Here is a 26,570-nt window from a genome sequence, read left to right on the forward strand (position 1 = left end):
AATTGTGCTGTAACATTGAAGTATAAAAGCAATAAGACCATCGACATTGGGCATTACCAGGCATTATGGACCTTGTGTGTGTGTGTATACTGTATATACTGTATATTATATATATATATATATATATATATATATATATATATATATATATATATATATATATATATATATATATAAACACACATTTGTTTAAGTACAGCTTAAACTTTACTTTTAACTTTACCGGTACTCTCGTATGGAGATGCAGCTGACAGCACTTTATCTGATTTATTACATAAATTATAAGTTGCTGCTTCTGATCAGGTGAGTGTTGAAATACTGTAAAGCAAGCATGTGTCAATGATATCTAATGGCTTCCTTTCCAGATAAATGCCCTAAGAATTGTTAGATGGTATTTTTTTAAAACAAAAGTATTTTGAATGGTAAAATGTACTGTAGCACTCTGTTTTTACTACTGCAGTCTCAGTTTATCCAATGGGGATAGGGGGGTTGGGAAAAACAAACAATTGTCTGTTCTCCTCCCTTCTCATAACCCCAAGCAGTTTGCATATTTTGTACTTCCCTGCAGCTCAACACTATCCTTAACGTTGATCCACTTCAGGGAAGTTTGAGGGAAGTCAAGAGTAAGGGGAGTTCCAGTACTAACCTACAGAGAAGTTAGTTTGATCGACTTGCCCCCTAGAACCTATAGGGAAATACCTGAGCTGACTTTAAAAGTTTTCCTTGCTGTTGCACATTAATTATTCAGCTTGTGCTCATGTGTATATAGTTATTTCACTGTTTTTTAAATACTGGGTATCTCCCCCACCTGAAGAAGTGCATTGTCAAGGTGCATGGTCTACTGCTCGCCTAATCAGGAGCTTTGTTAATCAAGCCTCTTCTAGACCATCTAAATACAATCTTTCATTTTCTGTTTCTTTTTAAAGGTGACTAGTATCTGAGTCATTCTTGCATAAGCTAGTAATAAAGTGTGGGGTAATCCTCAATATCACTTGCACAAACAGAAAATGCTGTATTGTTATTATCATTAATAATTAATTATATTGTTGTTTTCCATAGCATTGAGGGCTTATTTTGTTAATCCTACCAATTGAATACCAAACCTTGCTAAAGGCTACAGACTTTAAATTGATGCAGGATAGTATTTTACAAATATAAAGACGGAAAAGTAAAGAGGTGGTAGTGCCATACATTCCTCTTCAGTGTTCATATCTCTCATCTCTATATTCCTTTTTTTTTATTTATTTTTGTTTCAATAACAGTTTTTCTCATTTATTTTATTACTGCCCATTTCAGACTATAGAAGATGAGGAGTGCAGTGTTCTTAATGTTAATTTTGGTGGTTTCACCTGGCTCTGTAAGTATTTTCCATACAATGTTATACATACCTTTAAAGCTTAATTACCTTTACACAGTAGTATTTATTATTTAAATTAATATAATTATTTAGAATGAAAAAAACAGTACAGAAAGTTTACCAAGTATTATCCAATATGTATAGTAAAATAAGGCAGGTTACATGGGAGTTGCTCACTTTTTTTTCTCTGTTTTACATGTGAGGTGACTTACTTGTCTATTTCTGATTATTACCTATTTAAATAATGAAATACACAAGTTATATGTCAAATTAAAGATAACAAAGTGTTACTAATTTATTGGAAACACTTGTTTACTGCTTTTCCCTTTTCAGTTGACAAACTGTTTGAATCACTTTGTTGAGGAGATCCTGTTGCAATTTAAATGGAATCATTTTAAGATCAAATGGAATCCTTTGAAAACTGTGTGTGATGAAAGGTGGAATATGAAGCAGTGAGAGCAGGACAGTTAGAGTCAAAGACCAAAGGAAAATAAAACAATATTCAAGAAAGGCATGGGAAGAGGCTGCGGACTACACAATCATAAAGCCAGTGCTGAGAATCAAGTTTAATGATGAGTTTGGTCTCAGCAGTTTTTATCTGGTGTGTGTTTTGAAAACCCTGAACAGTGAGAAAAACTTTATAAGCCCTTGAATTTTATTACTTAGATGTTTAGTTGATTAAAGACTACAGTAAACATTTTCAAAATATGCCCCAGAACATTTAAAAATAGACAGTACAAAACATACACTTGACATATCAACATGTATGTAAAATTCATTTTTTAAAGTATAATTATGTTACCAGAACATGTCTATTGCTTGCATTTGCTATTGTTTTTTTATTCTTTACTACACTTCCTTTGCTTTACCTTTACTACAGTAACATTTTATAAGGATACAACATTTTTTGGTACAGACTGTCACTGTAACTGTACATCTCTATAATTTGTAGATGGCTGAAGGCAAAAGAAGGGCAAGTCGTTCTTATAGTGATGAAGTACAAGTAAGTAATGTTTTTTTTTGTTTTTTTTTAAAGTCTCCTAATGTCCTTTTTTTATAGCAAATAAAGATACTGATAAATAATTAAGTTATTCCATTTTAGTAGGGGACAAGTGAAAGCAAAGGAGCCTCAATGTCATTGTGCAGTAATTTTTCAAAACACACGCCAGATAAAAACTGCCAAACTCATTATTAAACTTGATTCTCAGCACCAAAGAGCAGGGCTTTATGGTTGTTTAGTCCACAACCTCTTCCCATGCCTTTCTTGCATATTAACTGTCCTGCAATCACTGCTTCGTATTCCACATTTCATCTGTACCCTACCAAAATGGAATACCTTAAGAATAATTTATCAGTAGCTAGAATCAGAATGTAACGTTTTTCTTTTCAGTTTGCTATTCACAAACAAATGATTTTGTTTTGCAGGGCTTAACCTGTTTTGTGTTCTCTGTCAAAGTCATTACAGCTTAATCCATTCATATTTAAACTGGTATTTGGGGTAAATTGTAAAAAAGAAAAAAAAAATACTGGAAACAATCTGAGCTTCAAATGTCTGTGCAATCTTGTAGTGTTGAGTGTAAAACAATCTGGCTGACAATGAATAAAAAGCATTTGATGGTGCCTGCTCTGTTTGACTCATGGCAGTGTTGTTATTATATTACTGGGGCAAGTTTGCAGTGTAAAAGAGCTGATGGGAAATTATTCCCTTAGGGGGTAGATAAAAAAAAAAAAAAACATATATACAGCACTGGTTTATGAAACACATTATTTACCTGTTTTATAGTGACATGCAGAAAAGTAACGTTTTCAATTAAAAGTGTCTCAGGTTTACGAGAGTCAATACTGAATTCCTATTTTAATCTCTTTTTTACAGTCATATTATACATATTACCTGCCGCATCGAAGACCATGTCCAAGGCCTGGCTATCGATATCCTGATTTGATGATACCATTTTTAAAACTTCTACCCAGTTTTCCTCGTCTACCATTTTTTCCACAACCACCTTCTCCAGCCCCAGCTCCGGTACCCCCGCCTCCAGCACCTGCTCCTGCTCCTGCTCCTACTCCTGCTCCTACTCCTGCTCCCACTCCTGCTCCTGCTCCTACTCCTGCTCCTACTCCTGCTCCTGCTCCTACTCCTGCTCCTGCTCCCACTCCTGCTCCTACTCCTGCTCCTGCTCCCACTCCTGCTCCTGCTCCCACTCCTGCTCCTGCTCCCACTCCTGCTCCTACTCCTGCTCCTGCTCCCACTCCTGCTCCTGCTCCCACTCCTGCTCCTGCTCCCACTCCTGCTCCTGCTCCCACTCCTGCTCCTACTCCTGCTCCTGCTCCAACTCCTGCTCCCACTCCTGCTCCTGCTCCTGCTCCTACTCCTGCCCCAGGCCCACCAAGAGGGGATGAAAAGTAGTGCTGTATACTTACTAGTGTTCTGCGTTTCTGGTTTATTCTGAATTTTTTTTTTTTTTAAGTGGAAGTCGGTTTTTACTGATTTATACCCGATTTTTGTCTGTTATTCAAAATTATCCCAGTACTATTCTCTAGGAAATACACAACCATTTGATTAAAATGCTGATTTATTTTGACTTTGACATTGTAATAAGCAGCCCTACACTGTATCCTAGGACACAGCAGATGTTTAGAAGTCACAGGATCAAATAATGTTCAACTGTGGTTTTCTGTCCCTTCACAAACACACAATCACCTGATTATGTTGGCCAATCAAAGTCTGATTATGGTGGCAATTGTTGGGCGAGTAACTACTAGCTTGATCAAAAACTAAATTGAAATAGAAATCATCCAAGTGATGTAAGATTCTACTATGCTTGTTTACTGTTATGTTGTTAAGTCTTTTCCCACCACTCCCTAATACACCTACTCAAGCACACTGAGACACCTCTTTCAACATATATAACTTGGGGTATTACAATTTAAAAAAACTGGTTGAGGATTAACTCAAGGTTAATTCAAATTGAGCAATCCCTTTGTCACAAACCAGAGAAATATTTTATTATTATTATTATTTTATTTTTTATTATTATTGCAACCAAATAAATAATGTGTGTCACTTAATATTTATTTGACGATTTTTAAAGTTTGTTTGAAAGATTTCCAGTCAAAATGTTATTAAAGTCAGTTGTAAGAAAACAAGGCCTACTGTTTCCTTAACATCTATTGAGACCATGACAGTAGAAGCATCAGGTACGACAAACAATTTCAAGTCACAGTAATCAGGTTTTATTAATTACATACAAAATTATACAGAGACATTCACTACTACTGGAGTATATGAACTAGCCCTAATGCATAGTAACAGATAATAGGGTAATACTTTCCCATGTAATAGGCAATACTTCCCATTTGCTGTTAGCTCAGGACAGTTGGTGCTGTCAGCGCCTCTCTTCCCTTTTTTCCAAATGTGAGCAAGTGCTCCAATATGCCAACCCAACCTAACCCCCACCCTCTACTTGGCACAACCCACACATTCCCCAGACAAGAGGAGGAATCCCCCTCTCCTTATCTCTCTTTTCTCCAAAAACAGACCCAATATGTCTCAGCCTATCTTGACTTGGCAGGCAGTCAGCAATTCCTCACTTAACAAAGAACAGATTTCCTGACAACTCTCAGACATTACATGTATAGAGCAAGTTCAGTTCTCAACAAGAAAGAGTTAGTCAATTAAATAACTATTAAATAGAGCAAGTTCAGTTCTCAACAAGAAAGAGTTAGTCAATTAAATAACTATTAAATCCAGTATATTAAAATGCTAAAATGGTTGAAAGTACTAGATGTTACACATTCTTCTAATTATTTTGAAATTAAACTGTTGCTGGTCACAATGTACAGTATACAAAGGATGTTAATCAAGGATGGTAGGTCTGCTAGTGTGTAGGCACAATATACTGTGAGTAAACAAATGTTTTAGTTTAAAACACTATACCTGCAAGAGTACTTTCACTGGAATTGTTCTTCCTTGCACTGGAAATTCAGGTCTTGATAATTAACACACACACACACACATTATATATGTATACTGTATATATATACAGATGTTGAGATTTTTTTTTTTATTTTTTTTACTTATTTCCTTAAAATGAATGTTCATATATTTGTCTTTAAACTAATCTTTAAGCCCATGCTGCAGTTTTTTTGTATTTTTTTCAATCTTTGTTTTCTTCTGTTTCACTTAGCTGTTCCTCGTCTACTGTTGTGTGTCTACTCTTGACAGTTGCACGGTCATGTGATGCTGTTTAACCAATCAGAGGTTGTTATTTTTCCAACCCATGTTTATATATATATATATATATATATATATATATATATATATATATATATATATAGTATCCACCACTTACACCGTCCAGGGTTATTGCGGGCAGGCGTTTATTTCGGGCAAACAGCGTTTGCAATTTGCCATTTGCCATTCCCAAGGAGGCTGTGTGGTCCAGTGGTTAAAGAAAAGGGCTTGTAACCAGGAGGTCCCCGGTTCAAATCCCACCTCAGCCACTGACTCATTGTGTGACCCTGAGCAAGTCACTTAACCTCCTTGTGCTCCGTCTTTCGGGTGAGACATGTTGGCTTTTGCGGCTGAAGTAGCTGCCCCTATTCTAAATGAATGAGGAGTGTAGAATTGCGAAGGAAGACCTGCTCTGGATACCACGGTGGAAAGGTGTGTTGAAAACCAATGCCTTGATACAATGGACCGGCTTGAATTGATAAACAAAGGGTCGGAGGATGAAATGGCTTTGCGTTCTGCAATGTACTTCAACATGGAAGTGAAGGGACACAGAGGAGAGTTGATCTTAGAAAGCTGAATACATTGTCCTTGCCGCAGTTGATCTGCTTTTGAAATGCGAAGAAATAAGATGAAATGAGAATCTGGGATGAGCTTGAGGTCACTGCAGCGGATACCGAGGGTAGGAAAGCTGGCAATAGAAGGAACTGTATATTCAGAACATCTCAAAAATCCAAAAAATGCAGACAGACATATGACTTCCATAGTTAAATCATTAAATGGAGAAAAACAGCCATGGCGGAGAACTGAAATCAATTTACTGAGAATATCTGTAGAAATAGGCAGGCGAGCAGAAGAAGGAGCCGGAGAGCACTTGGAAATTCCTCGTAAAAGGAGACGAACCGCTGGAATTGATAATAGAGTTGGGGAATTGATGGACATCAAGCGAAATTGATGCTGAATTCCTGACAAATATAGTCTGATGTTAGTTGGTGCCAGATGTAGAGAGTCCTTTGCATGCACTATGAACTCCATGATCCAGTCCTGGTTGAATGGAGTAGGATTAATCCTGCTTTGTAAACAGAAAGTTACATAACATGCCCAACCTGTAGAGTATGAGGATCTGGTAGATGGGGCAAGTGCTGATGCCATGTAATCTTGAGCTGAATTAAGAAGTTTATCAATAGTTGGATTTAGTTGAAAATCAGCTGATTGAACTGTGGCGTTGCTGCTGGATATTGCAGAGCTGAGGGCAGCAAACTGTGGAATTTGGAAATCTTCGAGAATGTTATGTCTGATTTGTGGAGATATAATGTGACGCCTAGCTGCAGTTGGAGAGGAGGATCCGTATGTAGATGCAGTAGCGAGGTTGTATTTTGGAGGATCTGCTTCGCTGGCTGAAATTGGGGCTGGACAGGAAGAAGCTGTAGGCGGCACTGCAGTATTTGATGCTGGAATTAATGACAGCGCTGTAGATTGTTTTCCCTGATCCATAATAGACACCCTTTTTTCTAGATCCAACAGTTGAGAACGGACTGAAGATAGAGTATCGGCAAAAGGCTGCATAAATGATTTTATCTCGTTAAATATTTGAGAATGTTGGATTTCAATGGCTGGCTGCTGGTTAGCGGTGCTAGTTGAGGGGGAGTTTTGATCCGGAATAGACTGCCTGCTGTCTATTTTAGGACGCTGAATGGCTGGGCGCGGCTGATTATGTTTTTTCGGAGGAAAGACTGGTTCTGCTGAGACTGAATTGCAATAGAGAATAAAAAGAGACTCTCTATCACTCCCTGCCGGAATCGCATTACCGTTTTTAAGGAGGGTTTTTATCAATTTATTCATGGGCCAATCCTTCCAAAACAATCGATCCGGAGGGGCGTCCTGAGGCCGAAGTCGCTTGGATCAGCGCAGATTTTATGTTTGGGTGGCAGGAACGGTAGGCAACATTTGAACTGGAACATGGTCGAAAGCCTGATCGGGAGCCTGATCAGAAGTAACTGAAATACCAGAAGGGGAGAAAAAACAGAGACTGGATGGACCCTGGATTGAAGCAATGATCTGGTAATGACAGAAAATCCTGGGAATCCTCTGAATCCGATGACAACTGCTGTAAGTACTCCATTATTGAGGTATACGAAAGTTGAGGGGTCTTGAAATCACTTAGGTTTATGCCAAAACGAAAAACACAAGACAGCTAGGTAGAGGTGACTAATGTTTAAATAAGGTGGATTTAATTGATGACAGCATATGATAGGTTGTTGGTCCCTAGCTCCGCCCCCTGAACCCCACATATAGGTTAACATTACAATTAAGAGCAAGATAAAATACAATGACTTTGGTTCTAGCAAGTACAAGTGTGACAAAATACGATTCAATAACAGTGGAGCAGATAACAGTGTCAGTGATAGTTACAACTATCACTGATTATGTACCATTCACATAGATTGAAATAACAAACGCACTTCTTATACTGTAGTAATCGCTCTTACTAATCCACCAATCAGCTGTTTTCACCTGGTTACATTGCCATCAACATAGATTTCAATGCAAAAGGAAGCACTTTACTGTAGTAAAAGCTTAACAGGTCAATCAATCAGCTGTTTGCACCTCATTACTGAGCAATTACCACCTTGGCTATTTAATCCCTGTACACAGTGTCAGGTTTACAGTTTGATAAAACAGCACTGACTGCAACAGCAAGCATGGTTGGAAAAAGAAAAGCTATGTGCATCAGCATGAAAATTCAGCGTATACTGTAAATAAATGTCAGTCAGCAAACAATGCAACATTGCTTCAAAAAACCTGGGTTTTCTGTAGTTAAGAAGGAGAGTGCTGACAAAAATACAACCAAAACTGAAACTGACAACACCAGAGGGGGTATCAGAAGTAAGATTCTCAACTGTGTCACCTTGGCGACCAGGATGCTCTGCCTAAAACAGACACGTAAGCGTGCGTGCTGCACTTTTAACACTTTGGCGTGCTATGGAGCAGCATCTGGATATAAAACTGACCGCCAGATGCGTATCACAGAGTTCTTCGCTGGAAACAATTTGCAGTAATGCAGCCTACCTGTTCTGTACATTTCTGCACTTGCATTACTTTTTTGCACTTACTTTTTATTACATTAATAGTTTTTAATCATTTTTTTAATAGTGTTATGAGTGTCTTTAATCGCATACACGCTTGTTTGTTTTGATTTCTGTACTGGTGATTGGGAGACATTTTGAATGTCAAGTTATTGTGTGGGAGTTTATACCGTCCATCTCTTACTGTGGGGGAGTCACGCCCGTTCTAAGCGGTGGTGACTGTATATCTATATTATCTTGTTGCGGGAAAACACTTGAGGGAAGATGCTATTTCTCTTCAGTTTTAAATCTTCAACAGAATGCTTCTGCCTGAATTAATTACAGGTATATTATGCCTGAGTTTTCAAAATGATTCACAATAGTAGTGGGGTTCCGAAAAATATAGTGTTACACGTCCCTAGATGTTGCTACAACTGTTTAAATAACATACCTGTAATTTTTCTTTTCATTGTTAACATCCTGACAACTTTTTACACTTATAACTAAAGTGTGTTTCAAAGCTCTTTTCAAATTTGCCGCTCTAGTGCACTGATAGTGTAAGGATTATTGTCAAACAGGTAACAAAGCAATAACGATCCATGATGTGGTACAGAACAGAAAAGCCAGAGCACTTGTTATGTTTTTTTTGTTTGTTTGTTTTTGTAAATCACTCTGTGATTTAGTGCAGTGGTTTTCAACTCCGGTCCTGGGGACCCACTGTGTCTGCTGGTTTTCATTCCAACTGAGCTCTCAATTACTTAACTAGACCCTTAATTGAACTGATAATAAATATACCTTTTAAGTTGTTTTCAGCTCTTAAACAGTTGCAGATTTCAAGTTAGCTATAACATTATAATTAAGCAAATTACCATTTAAATTAAGGATCTAGTTAAGTGATTGAGAGCTCAGTTGGAATGAAAACCAATCCCCAGTGTACTAGAGCGGCCATTTTGAAAAGCTTTGGCACAGACTTTAAAGGTCTAAGTGTAAAAAGTTGTTAGGATGTTAACAATGAAAAGAAAAATTATAGGTACATTATTTAAACATTTGTAGCAACATGTGGGGACGTCTAACGCTATATTCTTCACAATTATGCTACTTACTCTTTAAATAGTATCTGCTTTTCATCTTGTCCATAAAATATGTGCTTTGTTTATGTTTTTTTTTTTTTTTGGTAGGAGGCTTCATAATATCATAATGTAATCTTTATCCTTGCAATTTAAATAGCACAGAATAAATATATATTAAACATGAATTACTTAAAAATATCTGTACCAGTAGGCCAGTATTAAATGTAATAAGTAATGTTATTCTAAAGGAACATATGGAATAATAGTTACTACAATTCCTGATACAGATTAAAGTATTTAATGAAAGGAAACACTTAAATATTTGATTGTGTTTTAGCTATGTTTCAATTGATGCTTTAACATTAAACTCTAAAAAAAAGTCACATAAAAGTGTATTACTGCATTATAGAAAATGCATCAGTCAAAAATAAAATGCTATAAGAACTGCATTTTTTAAGTATACTATCATTATATTATGTTTATTGTATATATAGCAGAATGTAATATTGCTATAAATAGCCTGCTAGTTCTTGTGTGTTTGCGTATATGGAAAATTGTAACAAACAAAATTTGGTTTCTGCCTCCCTCCAGTGACTTTTGTCAGTAACAACATATAGTGATTCCAGTCTATCAGAGATATTATTGAGTGCATTATACATAACACATGAATAGCCAATCTAAATGTGGAAGAAATAGACATTTGAACCAAGACCTATTCAACAAATAACCTATTGCTGTACACTGAAACAGAGATGCTGGTATACACTTGAACAAGTTCTAGATCTGTTTGGGACTGTCCTGTAGATCACTACTTGTATCAAAACTAAATATTTATTTTTAAAAAAAAAAAAGAAAAAAGAAACTAAGCACAATAATACAAAAATCAATGGTAATACCCATCCCTATAAAAATAAAATTACAGAAGGACAAAGTGGAAGATGAAAACAAAGAAGAAAACAGTCTTTTCTACTATTCTGAAGATTCATATTGGGGTGCAAATCCAATATAAGGGCATATGTTGTTCTGGTAGTACACCACAAAATATAATTAGTGCTGTTCAATGTGTTAGAATAAATTTCGTCCTGCAATCGAGTGGGCTGATTGCTGGGGACCTGTGTGTTTTAGGAAACATGCTTTATTTCATACTGCTGACTGATGACAGGGAAGAAACTGATATTGTTAGCCAATGATATTGGTTGAGGAATGAACAGCTCCAGGAAGATAACTGTAACCCACAGATATTCATAATATTAAAATGCATATATACACAATATGTTTATCCATTATGTACCCATTGTCAGGTTACACTAGGAAGTGTAAACATGCCACAGCAATGGTTGTATTTTTCAATTCAACAACATGCTATCACACTTAAGGTTAGCTACTCCCCTGGCAATACTTATATATATATATATATATATATATATATATATATATATATATATATATATATATATATATATATATATATATATATATATAACAAGTAGCTTTCGAGTTAAGGTGAGTGAAAGCAATAAATTCAAAAACAAATGGGTTGTAGGAGATATGCAAGAGCCAATCAAATCACGTGAAAGTTGCCTAACGTTGCCTAACGGATTTCTACATTCACAGCGTTTTAAAAGTCAAAATACAGTAGCTGCATACATGTTTCGCCCTTTTGGGGGCTCATCAGTACAGCGCAACTGTATTGTGACTTCAGAAAGGCTCAGGAGAGTAAGTAAAAACAAGTAGCTTTTGAGTTAAGGTGAGTGAAAACAATACATTCAAAAACAAATGGGTTGTAGGGAGATATGCAAATAAAGCATTACAAGAGCCAATCAAATCGCGTGAAAGTTGCCTAACGGCTTCTACATTCACAGCGTTTTAAAAGTCAAAATACAGTAGCTGCATACATGTTTCGCCCTTTTTGGGGCTCATCAGAACAGCGCAACTGTATGTATGCCAAGGAAAATATTGATGGGTGTATTAATCAGATGCATTTTTAGTTACATTTTTACAAACACAACACCGTGGGGGTTGCCATTATCTTGCCAGACCCCTTAAATTGTAAGATTTACATTTTATGTTGTGAACACTGAAAAAAAAAAAAAAAAACTACAGGAGAAAACAATTTAACTATTGCATTCGTACTGTACAGAAACTTGGTCATGCAATGCCACCTGCTGGACGTGTAACACATTACAACTCGCTTTGTGAAATGAATTAGCATACTGTAAGGGTCAAATTCCAACAAATAATCACATTCATTGGTTGGTTGTTTACCTGCATTAACTGAACTAAGGTCTGTTTTCCCCCAAATGTTCCCTGCCAGCTAAAATTTGTATTATGTTATACAGTTAGTTTCCATAAAAAGTATTAAAACTGACACAACTAGATGCAAGCGTTTCACAACAGATTCCTTTGTACAAGAATGAAGCTGTATCAACATACATTATTTAAAGAGTATCGGGGTTCCGAAAAATATAGTGTTCCACGTCCCCACATGTTGCTACAACTGTTTAAATAACGTGCCTGTAATTTTTCTTTTCATTGTTAACATCCTGACAACTTTTTACACATAACTTTAAAGTCTGTTTCAAAGCTCTAGTGCCCTGGGGTTTCAGATCTGCAGGATTACTGCAGGAAGAGCATTTGAAAAGAGCTTTGAAACAGACTTTATAAGTGTAAAAAGTTGTCAGGATGTTAACAGAACTATTTGGGTGGCTGGTCAAAAGGTTTTCTAGTGTGACCTTTAGAAGGTCTGGTAGTCTTTCAACTGGCAACTTTTTAACATGATTTTAATTTAGAAAATAGGTGGGAACTGATCAGGGGAATAAGGTGGATATGAAAGGTGTCATGTGTTACTGTCATAGCAATTTGACTCTTTTTCAGTATTAAGTTGAATCTGTGACTTGTGTATGAGGCACAATGTCATGGTTATTCATATTTAGAACATACTGCAGTGGCACACACATACACACTAGACTTGTAGACATCTAAAAATTATTCAAAACGAAAAAATTACTAAGTACCAGAAACATGCATTACAGCTATGGCAAGTCCTAGTTTCCTTTATTTGTTTTGCATTATTTTAAATAATTAATACCTGTCTGAAAAAGTATGTGCATCTAATAACATGTTAAGCAACTTTCAAGTTGCAGCATATCTTTTTATCATGGCATATTTAACCGCAGTTGATGTCTAGTCAGTATAAAAACCGTTGTTTTATGTTTTCTACTTAAATACTGGTATGACTTTTATAGTGCAGTAATTTCTTTCCCAAATAACACAGCGTAAAAACCAAAAAAATTGCTTTAAGCCCTATATACTTCAAGTGTATATGTGTAGAGAGAGAGAGAAAGAGAGAGAGAGAGAGAGAGAGAGAGGTGTAAAAGGGTAATTTGCTGACAAATGGTGAGAGACACAGGAGCATGTTGCTCTTGTGTTTTTTTTATTAAACTTGTTGGGTCTACAGCAGTTTCATTTCTCTGTGAAAAAGTACTCAACATCAACAAATAATAAAACAACCATGTAAACCCATGTTTTTAAAAATAACAGTTAAGAGATATATGTATGCGTTGGAACACAACACCCAACTCCACTATATTCCCCAGCAAGATATATTAAACTAAAGTAATAAACACAAATTTCACAAAACACCTGGATAATGGTTGTAAATTTGGGTGTGGTTAAACTTTATAGAATTGCATTTCTTTTGCTTTTACATGCATAGCTATCAATAATTGCAATTTTAAGCAAACTGAATAAGGTAACACATCTAGTAATAACACATGTGATTAGTATACCTAACAATCTTCTGCATTTCTAATGTGAATATTATGAGTGCAATTGATTTTAGGATATGGTCATGGCTTGTCCCATGCTTTACAGGAACTACCTAGACATGAGGTGTTTTTTTTTTTTTAATAGCTACATGCTCTTTTATGGTAGACCATTTATGTACTTTATCATAGACAAGTGCTGTCTACTAATGTGAGTTTGTGTTTAAACTGTAATTGTTACAGTACATGCATGAACAAGTTACAAAAAAGGTTGCAATACTGGTTCTTACTTGCCATAAAATTTGTCTCACTATCACCGTCAGCGTGGGGCGGACACATCTGGTCCAACACCAGATCGAGACAGGGGCGGCCGTCCCATCAAGCTGCACCCCCACCAACAACCACTGGCACGTCATGAGGCTACAGAACAGGTTCTCCAAGAGATGAGAGAAGCCGGCATCATTGAGCCATCGGACAGCCCCAAGAAGGACAGCAAGTGGCGCTTCTGCGTTGACTACCGGCACCTGAACGATGTGATGGAGAAGGACTCATACCCCCTCCCCAGTATAGACCAGTCCCTGGATCTGGTGTCCGGATCAAAGTGGTTCTCCTCTCTCGATCTCTGAAGCAGCTACTGGCAAGTAGCTTTGTCCCCCTCTGCGTGACCCAAGACCGCCTTGGTGTTTATTCGTGAATGAATTTCAGTTGTATGAAAACTACAATGTAATTTTATCAAGTAGATCATGGAACACAAGTAAACTTTCAGTCACCTTTTCTTGCAACTGTTGAAGCAACTATTTGTAGGTTACATTTATACGCAAGTTACTTCAGCAGAATGAGCAATTGCAGATAATTATTTTACAAGTCTTATATGTACAGTTTTGGTTGTCTCTTTAAGTAACCACAACAACCCACATTTTAATTTACAGCACTCATTGCTAAGAAATTAGGAGTAAACTTAAGGATCAAAACAATTGTTTAATTTGCTTACATGGAACTAAACAATTTAACACAGTATAGGATTTATTTTTTTAACAACATACTATTATTTTAATGTATGTTATAGTAATATGCACAAATCATTTGTTTCTTACCTTACCAGACTAGTCAGAAACCAGCTATGGACCATTCTCACCCATCTCCAGCTTGTTGAGAACAAAGGAACCGATTTTCCTCTTGCATAGCATGTGGCCAGGGTTCATTGATAATCAATAAATCAATTATAATGCCTGGCCACATTCCACACATTTCTTATTAGGGTGGTAATTCTAAACCTCAAACTTATACATTTCAACAAACTATTTATACAACTCAAATCAACACACTACTTGCATGTGCAGTTCCTTAGGTCAGCCACACCATCAACACATACTTCAGATAACTCACAAGATAAAGCTTTGTGAATAGGGTTCATTATTTCACTGCCACAAAAAGTCATTTTGAACAATTGTCTTTTTTAAAATCAATTTTATGAAAGCAGGTTTAAGGATAAACTTTCTATCAAACTTTTTTTTTTTTTTTTTTAATAACAGGATTATCTTGACACCATTGGTGTTATCAAACCAAAAAGATGGATAACTGTGAATCACAGCCTGTTCATGCTTAGAGAGAAATCCCCTAACTTAAATAATATGCTATTATGTGGTTGCTTGCATCCTACCTGTCAGGAAGAAAGTAGGACCAAGTATAGGTAATGTCTGTTCGAAGTCAAGCCTGTTAATGATGGAATACCTCAAGGCTCAATTATGGCTGGTTTTGTGTATGTTATTTTCGGTCTTCAGTGACATATTTGTCTGTCCCAGTTACAAGTCTGCCTGAATAAAACATACATCTTTTTTAGTCAGGTAAACAGAAATTTGACAGGTATTGCAAAAAAATCTTATCAGTTACCAGACTTTATGGGGCTTTTCAGCCAACACACTATTTAAATAGCAAAACAACTATGATAATATTTTCTGGCTTCAAGGTTGATTGCTCTCTGTCAATATGATAATATTAGATGGAAGACATTTCACCTTCATTATTTACAAGGTGTTTAGTTTATTTACGTATTCTGTAGTTAAAGGAACTGTTAAAGTTAAGCTTGTTAGACATTTTGTGTATCTGACAGTGTTTGGGCTTTTGTGTGTACGACTAATAGTACCCTATTGAGATGTATTGTACCTGCAGATGCCTATATGTAGATGTCCCAGGCATTCTTATTAGGTATCTGTATTTTCTTGGAACAAATGTAATAAAAGTTTCAGATTCAGGAGGACAAGGAGCCTAAACATTATTCAATCACACAAAAATCTGTTAAATATGTTAACCTGATTCAGCGGCACAACATTACCATAAATTATATATTTTTTAATTATATTCCCATGGAACCTGAGATATATACTTCAGAAAACAGACTTGTCCTATGTGCCTTGTTGAAGTTCAAAGCCTAAAAAAGTTCAAAGTTGTGAATAATGATAAAAAATGTTAATCACCGGACAAAATAACTAAATTTGTCCTGGTTTTGTCTGTGTTTTGGACAGTATCTGCTTGACTTTGAGGATTCAAAATAAAGCTCAACATTACCAGGCCGAACGGTCATAGTCCTGATTTAGGCATTAAGGTTTTGGAAGTCAGGAGCTTAGAGGAAGGTTTTGTTCAGTCAACATATTTGGAAAAACTTCTTACCTCAGTCTCGCCATTAGCCTTTCTTACGAAGTGACATCAGAACCACAGGCTATTGTATTTGGAAGAGGGCTTCAGTTCTGCTGTCTAGATCTTCCTGTCACCCCTTCTTTACAGTTCAGCTCTTCCAGGGTGAACTAACCAAAAGAGACATTAATTCTGCTATGCTTTCCATTGGATGGTAGGTAGTACTTGCAAGTGAAATACAGATTATAATGGTTAAGTCAACAATTCTGTGGCAAGCACCCTATAGAAACCAACCAGGGATAACAATAAAGCATATAATAATATTTGATTAAAATTTTTAATTTGTAGTCCGACTACGCCAGGGTGTAATTAACACCCAAAATAAAAACAACACAGATAAATAGATTACCTCCGCTCAGGTTCTTTGTATTTGGCACTGGAAGGGGTAGAGGGACAACACACATACGGAGTCATTAACCACAGAGTATATTGAAATTAACAAAGATGTATTCAGTAAACTAGTAGCAAAACAGGGGAATAGGAGAGACACTGGTACAACAATAATTCTAAACTCGCGTATCTTAAAATACTAGTAATCTTAAAATAATTAAAATGCCCAGCAAGTCATACAGTTAAAACATAGACAAGAAAACACCACGGTCGTTTATAAAAACACAAAGGAGGGCAATTATAAGACTTTAAATGCCAAGACGGTTTCTCCTTTCTTCAAATAAAAGGCTCCGCAAGATCAATGCCAGCAAAAAGGACTGGAACACTGGACCATACAGGTAGTTGATCTGTTTCAGCTCACGTACACAGCCCAATCCTCCCCTTAAAATGAGAGAAGAGCAGCGCCAGATCCGCACAAACAGCAGTCTGTCCGCCAGCTGTAATCCTAAACCTTTTATACCCGTTCGAGATTTGTTAACAAGCTTTCAGTTAATTACTATTACAAACACCTGTGATCAATTATCAGGTCCAGCAGCGGAATTGTTTCCGCAGTGACAATCAGTGTCAAACAAATTAATAATCAGTGTAAATAAATAAACAAACACACAGTGAAATTCAAATTCACACAATACAAATAAATAAAGTGAAATCTACATAGTTGTCCTACAAAAACGTGTATTAATAACTAAAACGAAATGTGCAATAAAATAAATAAACAATATGTGTAAAAGCACTGCTTACAATTCCACCAACCTTAGTCAAAGCACCAACATTTAGCATTAAAAACAATAGTTTTTCTGTTAAAATATAATTAATTTTGGTAGTCACCATTGCAGAAAACTATCCCAGATGTCTTTGTGAAATCCAGATGTGACTGACTATTACTACAACTTTAGCTTATTTACATATCTTTTCTATTTATTGGGTTTACAATCAGTCCCCCATTGATGCAGCCAAAACTTCAAAACACTCAATCGAATAAATACTGTAAGGTAAAACATAAGACATTAAGTTAAGTAGACAAACAGTGAGGCTGATACCTGAACCTCTAAACATGGATGCATAACTATTTTAGATTTGATTGCCACTTGACACTGTTTTATAAAACCACACACTTTTTTTCTTATTTATTTTACTCAGTTTTCTCCCAATTTGGAATGTCCAATTGTATTTAGGCTCAGCTCACTTCTACCACCCCTGCGCTGACTGGGGAGCGGCAAAGACAAACACACACTGTCCTCCGAAGCGTGTGCCGTCAGCTGACCGCTTCTTTTCACTCTGCAGGCCTGCCATGCAGCCAACCCAGAGCTACAGCGTCGGAGGACTACTTTACCAGATGCGCCACTCGGGAGCCCCCCTAACGCCACAAGTTGCATTTCTCACTGAGAGTCTAAGTGGTGCAAAATACATTGCTTATGCCCTTAGTTTCACCTACAACAGGAAATTCAAAATGTTTGTAGTAGCATTCCTTCTACCCAAGACAAATAATTATAACTGTTAAGCTTACTCAACCTCTAATTTGAAGGAAATTACTTAATCACCTTGTGAATCTTAATATGTTTACTATTACAGACTATATGCACTATTCATATTGATTCTGTCTGGTATCATCCATAAAGCTTATAATTGATTAAGTATACGAGGTTAATAAAAAAAATATTGAAACAATTATCAATTTTTACCTGAACCACATGCTATAAATGAAAGATAGCGAGGTCAATTGATCTAAACTGTCACTATATATATATATATATATATATATATATATATATATATATATATATATATATATATATACACACACACACACACACACACACACACACACACGTACAGTAGATGTCGCTTATTAGCAACCTCTCGGTTCCCAGCAAAAAGTTGTTATTAACCGAACGTTGTTATTAAGCGAAAAGCCACATTTCCAAGTGTATGTATATGGAAAAAACTACGTATACTATAGTTGTAGAAACAGCGCACTGAAATACACGTCTTGGTTCATTACAGTGTTAAAAAATAAACACGATGTAATGAACTGTTTACTAATACTACACGGATGTGTAAACCAAAAAGGTAATCACAGTAGTGTATTGTACGCATAGTACTACAATGACATACTATCAGTATCCTTAAAAACAGTAAACAAACTTGGTATTCATATTTACATTTAATACAGAAGCATCATTTTAAAATAAGTAGTTGTTTGTTTTTTACGGTTCGCCACCTCCAGTTGTAAATGACGCTCAATTTTGCGTGCAGCTTTGTAGCCAATTTCAAAATGCGGAATACAAAAGATTTTGAGATGCCAAACTTTACTGCTACCCGTACTTGTTTAGCACCGGGTTCACGTAGTGCCTCCAGAATCCGAACTTTATCGGCTATAGAAACGTCTAAGTCTAAGTTGTCATTAAGCGGCAGACAGCTGCTAATATCCGAAATCCATTAACATTAAAGTCTATGGGATGGGATTGGTTCCCGTGAAAATGTGGTTAGTAATCGAAAGTTGCCTTTATCAGGGTTGCTAACAACCGGCATCTACTGTCTGTGTGTCTATATATATATATATATATATATATATATATATATATATATATATATATATATATATATATATATATATGCCGGTTGTTATATATATATTAAATATTTTTATTTTGGGGGTTGGGGTTGGGGTTAGGTTACTGTCAGGGTCGTATTTTATTGATTTATGCAATGGCCATATTACTCCTTGATAAAAGAAACCCAAATTATCAAAATATATATATTACCAGTAATAAGAATACAATGACTGTTGTGCATGCAGTTAAAGTTGTTTTTACATAATATAAAAATCTACTGTAAAAAAAAATTGCCACCAGAGCAACTCAGGTGTCACCTTCCAGCCAGTGACTGAAATTTTTCAGTTGTCACGTTTAAGGCATTTTTTAGACACCTGTTGTATTGCAAGATAATACAACATGTAATTAAGTATAATCAGAGGTTGTCTGTATCAAAATCCCTGCATGTGGAAGGGAAAGTGTCTATGAGGTCATACTCTTTTGCTAAATCTCATTGGTTCTTCTCTCCAGGAGACTGGGTTTAAATTCCTCTTGGATTGAAGGATTCTCATACAGACAGCAAAGAAGCTTTTTCAATCGAGTGAACCAGTTATCTGGGAGAGTCTTTTTCCAAACTTCCAAAACAAGGTAAACATTGAAAATGTGTACGGATTAGATTATGATATATGATATATGATATACCTAAACTGTTGATATATTGTAAATTAGAACACATTATTTAAAAAAAAAATCATTTATCTATCTTAACTTTGCCAAGTAATGTAGGTTTTTACAGATGTATTGTTTTCAAATAAACCTGTTCCATTTCAGAAATTTTACCTGTGAAGGTTGAATAAATCCAAGATGCTATCTGTACTGAAATTAACTGTAGGCATTTCTATTTCACAGTAGTGTAGTTGCTGTTACGGAATTGGAAGTGTAGTTTAAATTCTGAGCTCCTCGTGGGAGATAAAAGTGTCAGAAGGACGTTTTTTTGTTTGATCTGCAATGCTAAATATTTTAGAAACCTGTATGGTTACATTTGCCAACAGAGCTTTTATTTTTCAATAATCAGTTACAAAATGAAATACATCTCCCTCTGAAGTTCAAACCTTCTTTTAGTGTTGGCCTAATGCATTGATTTTATTTCAGTTGAACCACAATGAAGGCTGTAGTTATCCTAATGTGCCTTTTAGGTACAACATGCAGTGTACCAGTAAGTACTTTTTGTCGTCTTCTTTTTTTTAATTGTATCAGTAAATTCCAATGAGTTTTGCTCCCAGAAAAGTTGCCAATATATCTCTTTACGTGTTTTCAGCTTCAGGTATACCACCAGTGGCATCAACAGATGCAGCAACAGATACAAGCACAGGAGCAAGCACAGCAGCCACAGCCTGGCATGCTGAGATATCCCAGTATCAGCCTTGAGGTAATTAAAAACTGTTCAGATTAAGTTGTATATTAAGAACTCAACCAATATTTCCACACCTACAGTGTGTTGAAGTAAGATGCTAGTGGCTAATGGCTCAACATTTGTAATAATAATAATAATTCTTCCAAATATTTATTACCAATCATTTTAAGTGCTTGGTCACTTTTAAGTTTTTGCTGATGTTGAGAACCCCATGATTAAACTCAAGTGAAATAAAGCGATGGTTTAGCAAGCAAACATGTCTTTGCAAAATCATAACACTGTTTAAAAAATATGCTTTTTCTTCTTAGATGATGCAAGATATTGCTCGTTATAAAAGGTTTAAGCAACAGCACCCTCAGGTAAAATATACACCCTTCTAATCCTTCAATTTATTGATCTGGAAATGCCTTTGTTTTTGCATTCACAAATGATCGTAACATTTGATTAATTCCCGCCGTGCTTTCAAAAAGTTGATTTGCATTCTGTAATAAAGTTATCAATAGGCAAATAAAGTAATACAATTAAAGGCAGTACAGATATACTACTAATTCACAAGTTTAGAAGGGTTTATGGTACAGTAAATATCAACGTGTGTAGTTCAGTGGTCGTGTATGGTTGAATTTTATTGATATGATATTTATGAATTGTATTTCTAATAATAAAAAATGTCAACTTTGTTTCAGATGTTCCCCTCATTGAACCTCCCCTCAGCACAGCCCTTACCCCCAAAGATAACAGGGCAGCAGCCACCATGGCAGCCCCAGGGTCAAAGCCCATCTCTGAGGCCTCCACAGCAACCCCCACAATTTCCTCCTCAGTTTCCCCCACAGCAGTACCCTCAACAACCCCCACAGTTCCCTCAATCGTCCCCTCAACTACCTCCTAATTTTCAACTAGTAGAGTACCTGCCTGGACTGCAACAGGAGAGGCTGATAAACAGGAATCAACAGGTAGCTGTGCCTTTTAACAATATGACCATATGAAGTTTTCAGTTTACACATATTGTAAATGTGATTACATTATGTTAAATATGAAACATTACGCCCCCTTACCTTATCTATTCCCTTTTCACAGTATGAATATGAATCACCAGTCTTGTTCCATCAGGTTCCACCACAGCAGTCAACAGTAAGTTTAAATCTTTAGTATTAAAGACATATTTAAGCTTGCTAACTATTTAGACGCATTGGTCATATTTTGAAGTATTTACCAAAAGTGTCATTTTGAACAGCCTACATCTCACCAATCCTCAAACAATAATGGACAGTAGACTGCTTATCAGTGCAAATAGAGGCAGGGATTAAAATAAGACTCCCACTGCATAGCAATGTCACATATTCCAGGTTTTAATTGGTGCTTGATTAGCCCCGGTGTATAGGGAACAAGCTCAAGTGTGTCTTATTAAACTCATAGTAAAACCAGGAATGGATCAAACTGCTATGCAATTGGAGTCATATATCCATCCCTATAGTGGGAATGTACAGTAGTATTATACAATACATCCAGCAGAAGGGGGGAAAGTTCAAAGTTTGTTCTTTAAACTTTACACATTCTTTAGCACTGTTGTAGCCTACGAAAAGTAATTCAGTGAAATCTCTGGATGTGTCCCAAACCCATTCCACTGTGTAGGACTGTAAGACCTTATTGAAAAAAACACAACCTAATACAAGCTGTATACATGCATACATTTACAATGACAAACCCTGCTGTGTTCCAGGCTGTTCCTGCTATACCTCAGGCATCAGTGCAGCCTGCACAACAGGACCAACAGCCAGGACAACGTGGAGATCAACCAGAGCACCAGATCCAGATCCCAAATGCCCCAGGGCAGCAACCAAGACATCAGGGCCAGCAACCCCAGGTAAGTCTTTGTGGTTCTTAAGGGGATTAGGGGCACTTTCTTATTTACTTTTTCATTGACACTGATTGGAATTTTACCAGCTTGATAGAGTGGTCTGTTTTGTTTTTTTCTTATCTTGAAATTGAACAGAAAGATTACCAAACTCAAAATAAAAACAGCACAGTAGTAATGTTAAAATATAGAATATTATGGCTTGACGGTGCTTAAATAACAACATGTATAGTTGGTTGGGTTCATTCTAGTGAAATTCTAACTTTGAATGTTATTTATATAATAACCCTGTGAGTTGTTGGGTTTTAAGCGCACAAACAAACAAAAAAGAAAAGTTTGTTTTTTCCCCCTCCATTTTTTCACAGATATTTCCTACTTTTGGATTTTTACCAATGATGCACTACCAGCCTGTTCAACAGGGCCAGACACCACAGGTACTCGGCAATGTGCTAGAAGATATTCTGTGCACTGTTTATTCAATAGTTTAATATACAGTATACAGCAATCCAGCGTAGAATGATGATTTAAGGATTTCAGTTTATTCTTTTCAAGATATGCACCATATCTAACCAGGAGATGGCAGTACATGCTATAAAATGGCCCGGACAAACGAAGTGCTCTGATTGGCTGAAAATGATTTCAACCCATGCAATTTTCTCAGTACAACTGCATGCTCCTTATATTATATTATATTATATTATATTATAGGCCGCTTACAGTATAAGTGCAATAAAACACTTCAAGGTGTGCAAATGAGCTGCTGATTGTCTCTGTAAAGATGCAGACTGTCTTGTGTGTTTTTGCTTCGAGCTTACCCACAGCACATTCAATGCTTCAGTTTACCAGCAGGTGGTGCCCATGTACTGTTATTCAATCTGCAGCGCAGACAGCTGAAAAACAAAACTTCACAGCATTACTGAAAAACACAGTATATTTTTTACATGCAACATTTTGCAGATTATTTTTTCTTTTAGTATGTGAAAAACGCATCATATTACATATTTGTTTAAAATACCGGTATCTAAAAACACTTTTTTTTGTTTGTTTTAGTTCCCTGGTTACAATTTTCTAATACCTGCTGCATTCCCACAACAACAGGCACAGCCAGGGCAGGAACAGCAACAGCAGGTATGTTTTAATAAAGCAGCTAATTCATGGTAAATGCACCTATATGAATTTAAATGCACAATATTACTATAATGACTTTAATCTGAAACTGTCTACTTTGTCATGCAGATGTACCCACAACTTGTTTACATACAGCTTCAGCCAGGAATGGCGGTAAATGTTGCATTTTGTATTTTCATAGTGTAATATATAAAGTAACCAAACTGCATGAATTCTATACATTTACATGTTTGGGGATGAGCTTTTACCGTACTTTTAATTATTATAATTATGATAGCAATAATATCATTATTCATGACAGTGTGGCTGATAAAGCCACATTTTAAAGACAACCATATATGAAACTACTGACACTAGTCCTGGTTTATCAGTATTTTTTTTTATCTATCTGCTTTAAAGGACATTAATCAATTAAACTTTTTATGTTGGATCATTTTTTACAAATAACATGAGTGCATTATTAACAGATAAAACAAGCAACTAGTAGTAATAATTAAGCTGTATTTTTTCCTAAATTCCTAGGGTGATGCTTCTGGAAGTGTAAGCTCTGAAGAGTTACAGGTATTAAAATACTAAATCTATTGTTTTTCAATTTAAACAAGGAATATCTTTATGAAAGCATGATTCTTGGGAAGCAAGAACAGGTTAGAGTATATCTCATATCAATTCTTAACAACACACTACGTCATGCCAAGCAAATCAATTCCTGCCTTGTATCATGTGGTGTGAAAGAATCTGTGTAAGTTAGTGTTTTCTAAACATACACTGCAGTGTTGAAGGCTGTATTCTTGTTCTGTGTTATCGACAGGCTGCTGGTGGCATCTCACCTGGTTTTGCGGGATTCATCCCTGGCTTTGCTGGACAAGCTTTTGGAGGCGGCATTCCAAGCTTTGGCGGAAGTGTACCAGGAGCAGAGGGCAGCGTACCATTTGCTGGAGGTGTCCCAACAGGTCAGGGAACCAACCCAGTCGCACCTGAAGCTGGGCTGCCAACTGTTGAAATTCGCCCAGCAGGCCAGGGAGGAGGCCCCACTATCCCTGAAGTTATTCCTACAGGTCAAGGAAGCCTGTCAGTCATGTCAGAGACAGGCAACCAGCCAGCCCCTCAATCCAAACTGCCTACTGCAGGATTGACCACACCAGCTTGGGTTAGGATGCTAACACCAGGCAACTCACCAGCTGCAGCATAGGACACAGTGCAATCCATTGCCCCAAGAGCCAACCATAGCAGCTGCAGAGCCATCAGAAAACAAAATGCCAGATGTCAACTACTATACTACCAACAGCATGCACCCCTACGAAAGAAACTCTTTTAATCTGCACACTAACACAGCTGCAGTCTTCAAAGTGTAGGGCTTTAAACAGGTCGTGTAACTCATTGTAAGTATTCAGATATTAAATTACTAGACATCTCATCCCTTTGCATTATTTTCATATTTTTTGTAACATGGTGAAGCTGATGTTTTTAAATGTTAACCTTTACAGCATGTGTAATGAAAGCTGTTTGAATATCAAGGTTATTCTCTTTTTGTATGCATGTAACACAATTTACCTTATGCTATTTAAAATGTATTTAAATAGAATTTCCTGAAAGCACAACTTGTTTTGTTTTGTTTTTCTTCAAATTTTCTTAATCAAAAAAAATGACATTTCACTTTATAATAAACTTTAGAAAATGGAAGAATGCATGGAAGCATAAAACATGGTTGTGTAATGTCTTTGAAATTCAGAGATTACATCATTTTACACTAGGCCAGATAATGTCATCAATGTAATAGCATCAATTGATATTCAATCAGTAAGTATGTAATTGATATTCCATTAGTCATGAACTGAATCCACTTTATGCGTTAATAAACCACAGTATGCACAAACCACCATACTGGTACTGGGATTTACATATTCAGTGGGTTTAAGCTATGGTCATTAAAATATTTATTTAGTTGACCAATATTTTAGTAAATGTAATTTAATAATAATTAAAAAAAAAAAAACTAGGTGAACTTTCTTTTCTACATTTTGTACTGCAAGGAGAGGATCAAAATAACATGATCATGTTTTCTCTGTTCTACTTTATACTCATGAATACAACGCTGCTGTTAGTTACAAATATTGTGTTAAAAGCTGTAACATTGTATGTTCTATTGCAAAATGCATTTTAGTCCTACTTAAAAAAATATGCATACAACTTCATAAGAAATGGACAGGTTGTGTTCCATACAGTAATTTGTTCATTGATGTAGTGAAACCTGAATGAATACAATGTATTTGTACTATATTTCTAAAAACAGCTTGAAAGACCAAGTAACTGCCATTAAAGCTGTTGTAGCTAACAAAACGATTTCATAAATCATACCAGTTGCAGTTCCATTCACTATATTGGTTTCACATGTGCAGATTATATTGTTATAGTAAACATGCATATTACATTCGGTGAAATAAATCTGTTTTTAAGTGTAACGGGCAGTGCTGTGTTGGAATAGCCATGAGTCACACACTAATGGTGAGACACGATAGGAACATACCATTAAACTGAGTATCATCCATAATCACATAGCTTTTACAAAACCTTGAATCATTGCAAATATAAATATATATATATATAGATATAGATATCTATACCCACAGCACAGTGGAAAGAAAACTTGAACAACACAGACAGGAATACAGTATGATGTGTCAGTTTATACAAGATACTGTTTGTGATTTAGCTTTTGGGAGGGAATTACTAGAAGATAAAACGAGCAGCTCATGAAACTTCCCCATTAGTGTAAAAAAATGAGATTCATGAGAAACTTCATGAGAAAATTCAGTCAGACCCACTGTAAAATTCAGTCAGCTGTTTAAGGGAAAGTTGTCATACACTTCAAACTAACTATTCCATTCACCCTGCACGCAACCCAGTGGTGCCTTTACTGGGTATTCTGCCAGGGACTCCCTGGGAATTAGGATCCTGTTTTCCACTGTGCTGTAATTAATTCATTATTTCATTTTGTAAGCTCCAACAATGATGGTATAATCACACTTTTATTTAATTACATCTGTTATTTATTTTCCTTTTACTTCTAAATTGCA

The 26,570-nt window shown here is 36.1% G+C and overlaps 2 protein-coding genes and 1 long non-coding RNA gene across 3 annotated transcripts; 2 read left to right on the plus strand and 1 right to left on the minus strand.

Annotated features, from left to right (window-relative positions):
* Positions 1-1,267: 1,267 nt before the first annotated feature.
* LOC131718615 (uncharacterized) lies at positions 1,268-4,468 on the plus strand. The gene is made up of 3 exons (XM_059014539.1): positions 1,268-1,357; positions 2,310-2,360; positions 3,231-4,468. Exons 1-3 carry the CDS (start codon positions 1,307-1,309, stop codon positions 3,762-3,764), a joined length of 636 nt encoding a protein of 211 aa, XP_058870522.1. The 5' UTR covers positions 1,268-1,306; the 3' UTR covers positions 3,765-4,468.
* A 10,129-nt stretch (positions 4,469-14,597) lies between these two features.
* LOC131725467 (uncharacterized) lies at positions 14,598-18,846 on the minus strand. The gene is made up of 3 exons (XR_009323373.1): positions 18,731-18,846; positions 16,155-16,288; positions 14,598-15,301 (listed from the first exon to the last, which is right to left on the minus strand). It is a non-coding gene; the product is annotated as an uncharacterized LOC131725467 (long non-coding RNA).
* Positions 18,847-19,649: 803 nt separating this feature from the next.
* On the plus strand, positions 19,650-25,892 carry LOC131737670 (uncharacterized). The gene is made up of 12 exons (XM_059027990.1): positions 19,650-19,750; positions 20,255-20,318; positions 20,421-20,531; positions 20,825-20,875; positions 21,200-21,466; positions 21,591-21,644; positions 22,234-22,377; positions 22,734-22,802; positions 23,419-23,496; positions 23,605-23,649; positions 24,019-24,057; positions 24,305-25,892. The coding sequence occupies exons 2-12, from the start codon at positions 20,265-20,267 to the stop codon at positions 24,683-24,685; spliced, it is 1,293 nt and encodes a 430-aa protein (XP_058883973.1). The 5' UTR covers positions 19,650-19,750; positions 20,255-20,264; the 3' UTR covers positions 24,686-25,892.
* Positions 25,893-26,570: the final 678 nt, after the last annotated feature.

The sequence above is a fragment of the Acipenser ruthenus genome, chromosome 1, assembly GCF_902713425.1.
Source record: "Acipenser ruthenus chromosome 1, fAciRut3.2 maternal haplotype, whole genome shotgun sequence".
NCBI lineage: Eukaryota > Metazoa > Chordata > Actinopteri > Acipenseriformes > Acipenseridae > Acipenser > Acipenser ruthenus.

Bases quoted from the DNA above. Each gene is read 5' to 3' on its own strand.
- LOC131718615 (XM_059014539.1), top strand. From the start codon at position 1,307: ATGAGGAGTGCAGTGTTCTTAATGTTAATTTTGGTGGTTTCACCTGGC. The intron at 1,358-2,309 runs GTAAGTATTTTC...TATAATTTGTAG, and splicing joins TGGTGGTTTCACCTGGCTCT to ATGGCTGAAGGCAAAAGAAG. The intron at 2,361-3,230 runs GTAAGTAATGTT...TCTTTTTTACAG, and splicing joins CTTATAGTGATGAAGTACAA to TCATATTATACATATTACCT.
- LOC131737670 (XM_059027990.1), top strand. From the start codon at position 20,265: ATGAAGGCTGTAGTTATCCTAATGTGCCTTTTAGGTACAACATGCAGT. The intron at 21,645-22,233 runs GTAAGTTTAAAT...GCTGTGTTCCAG, and splicing joins TTCCACCACAGCAGTCAACA to GCTGTTCCTGCTATACCTCA. The intron at 24,058-24,304 runs GTATTAAAATAC...TGTTATCGACAG, and splicing joins TAAGCTCTGAAGAGTTACAG to GCTGCTGGTGGCATCTCACC.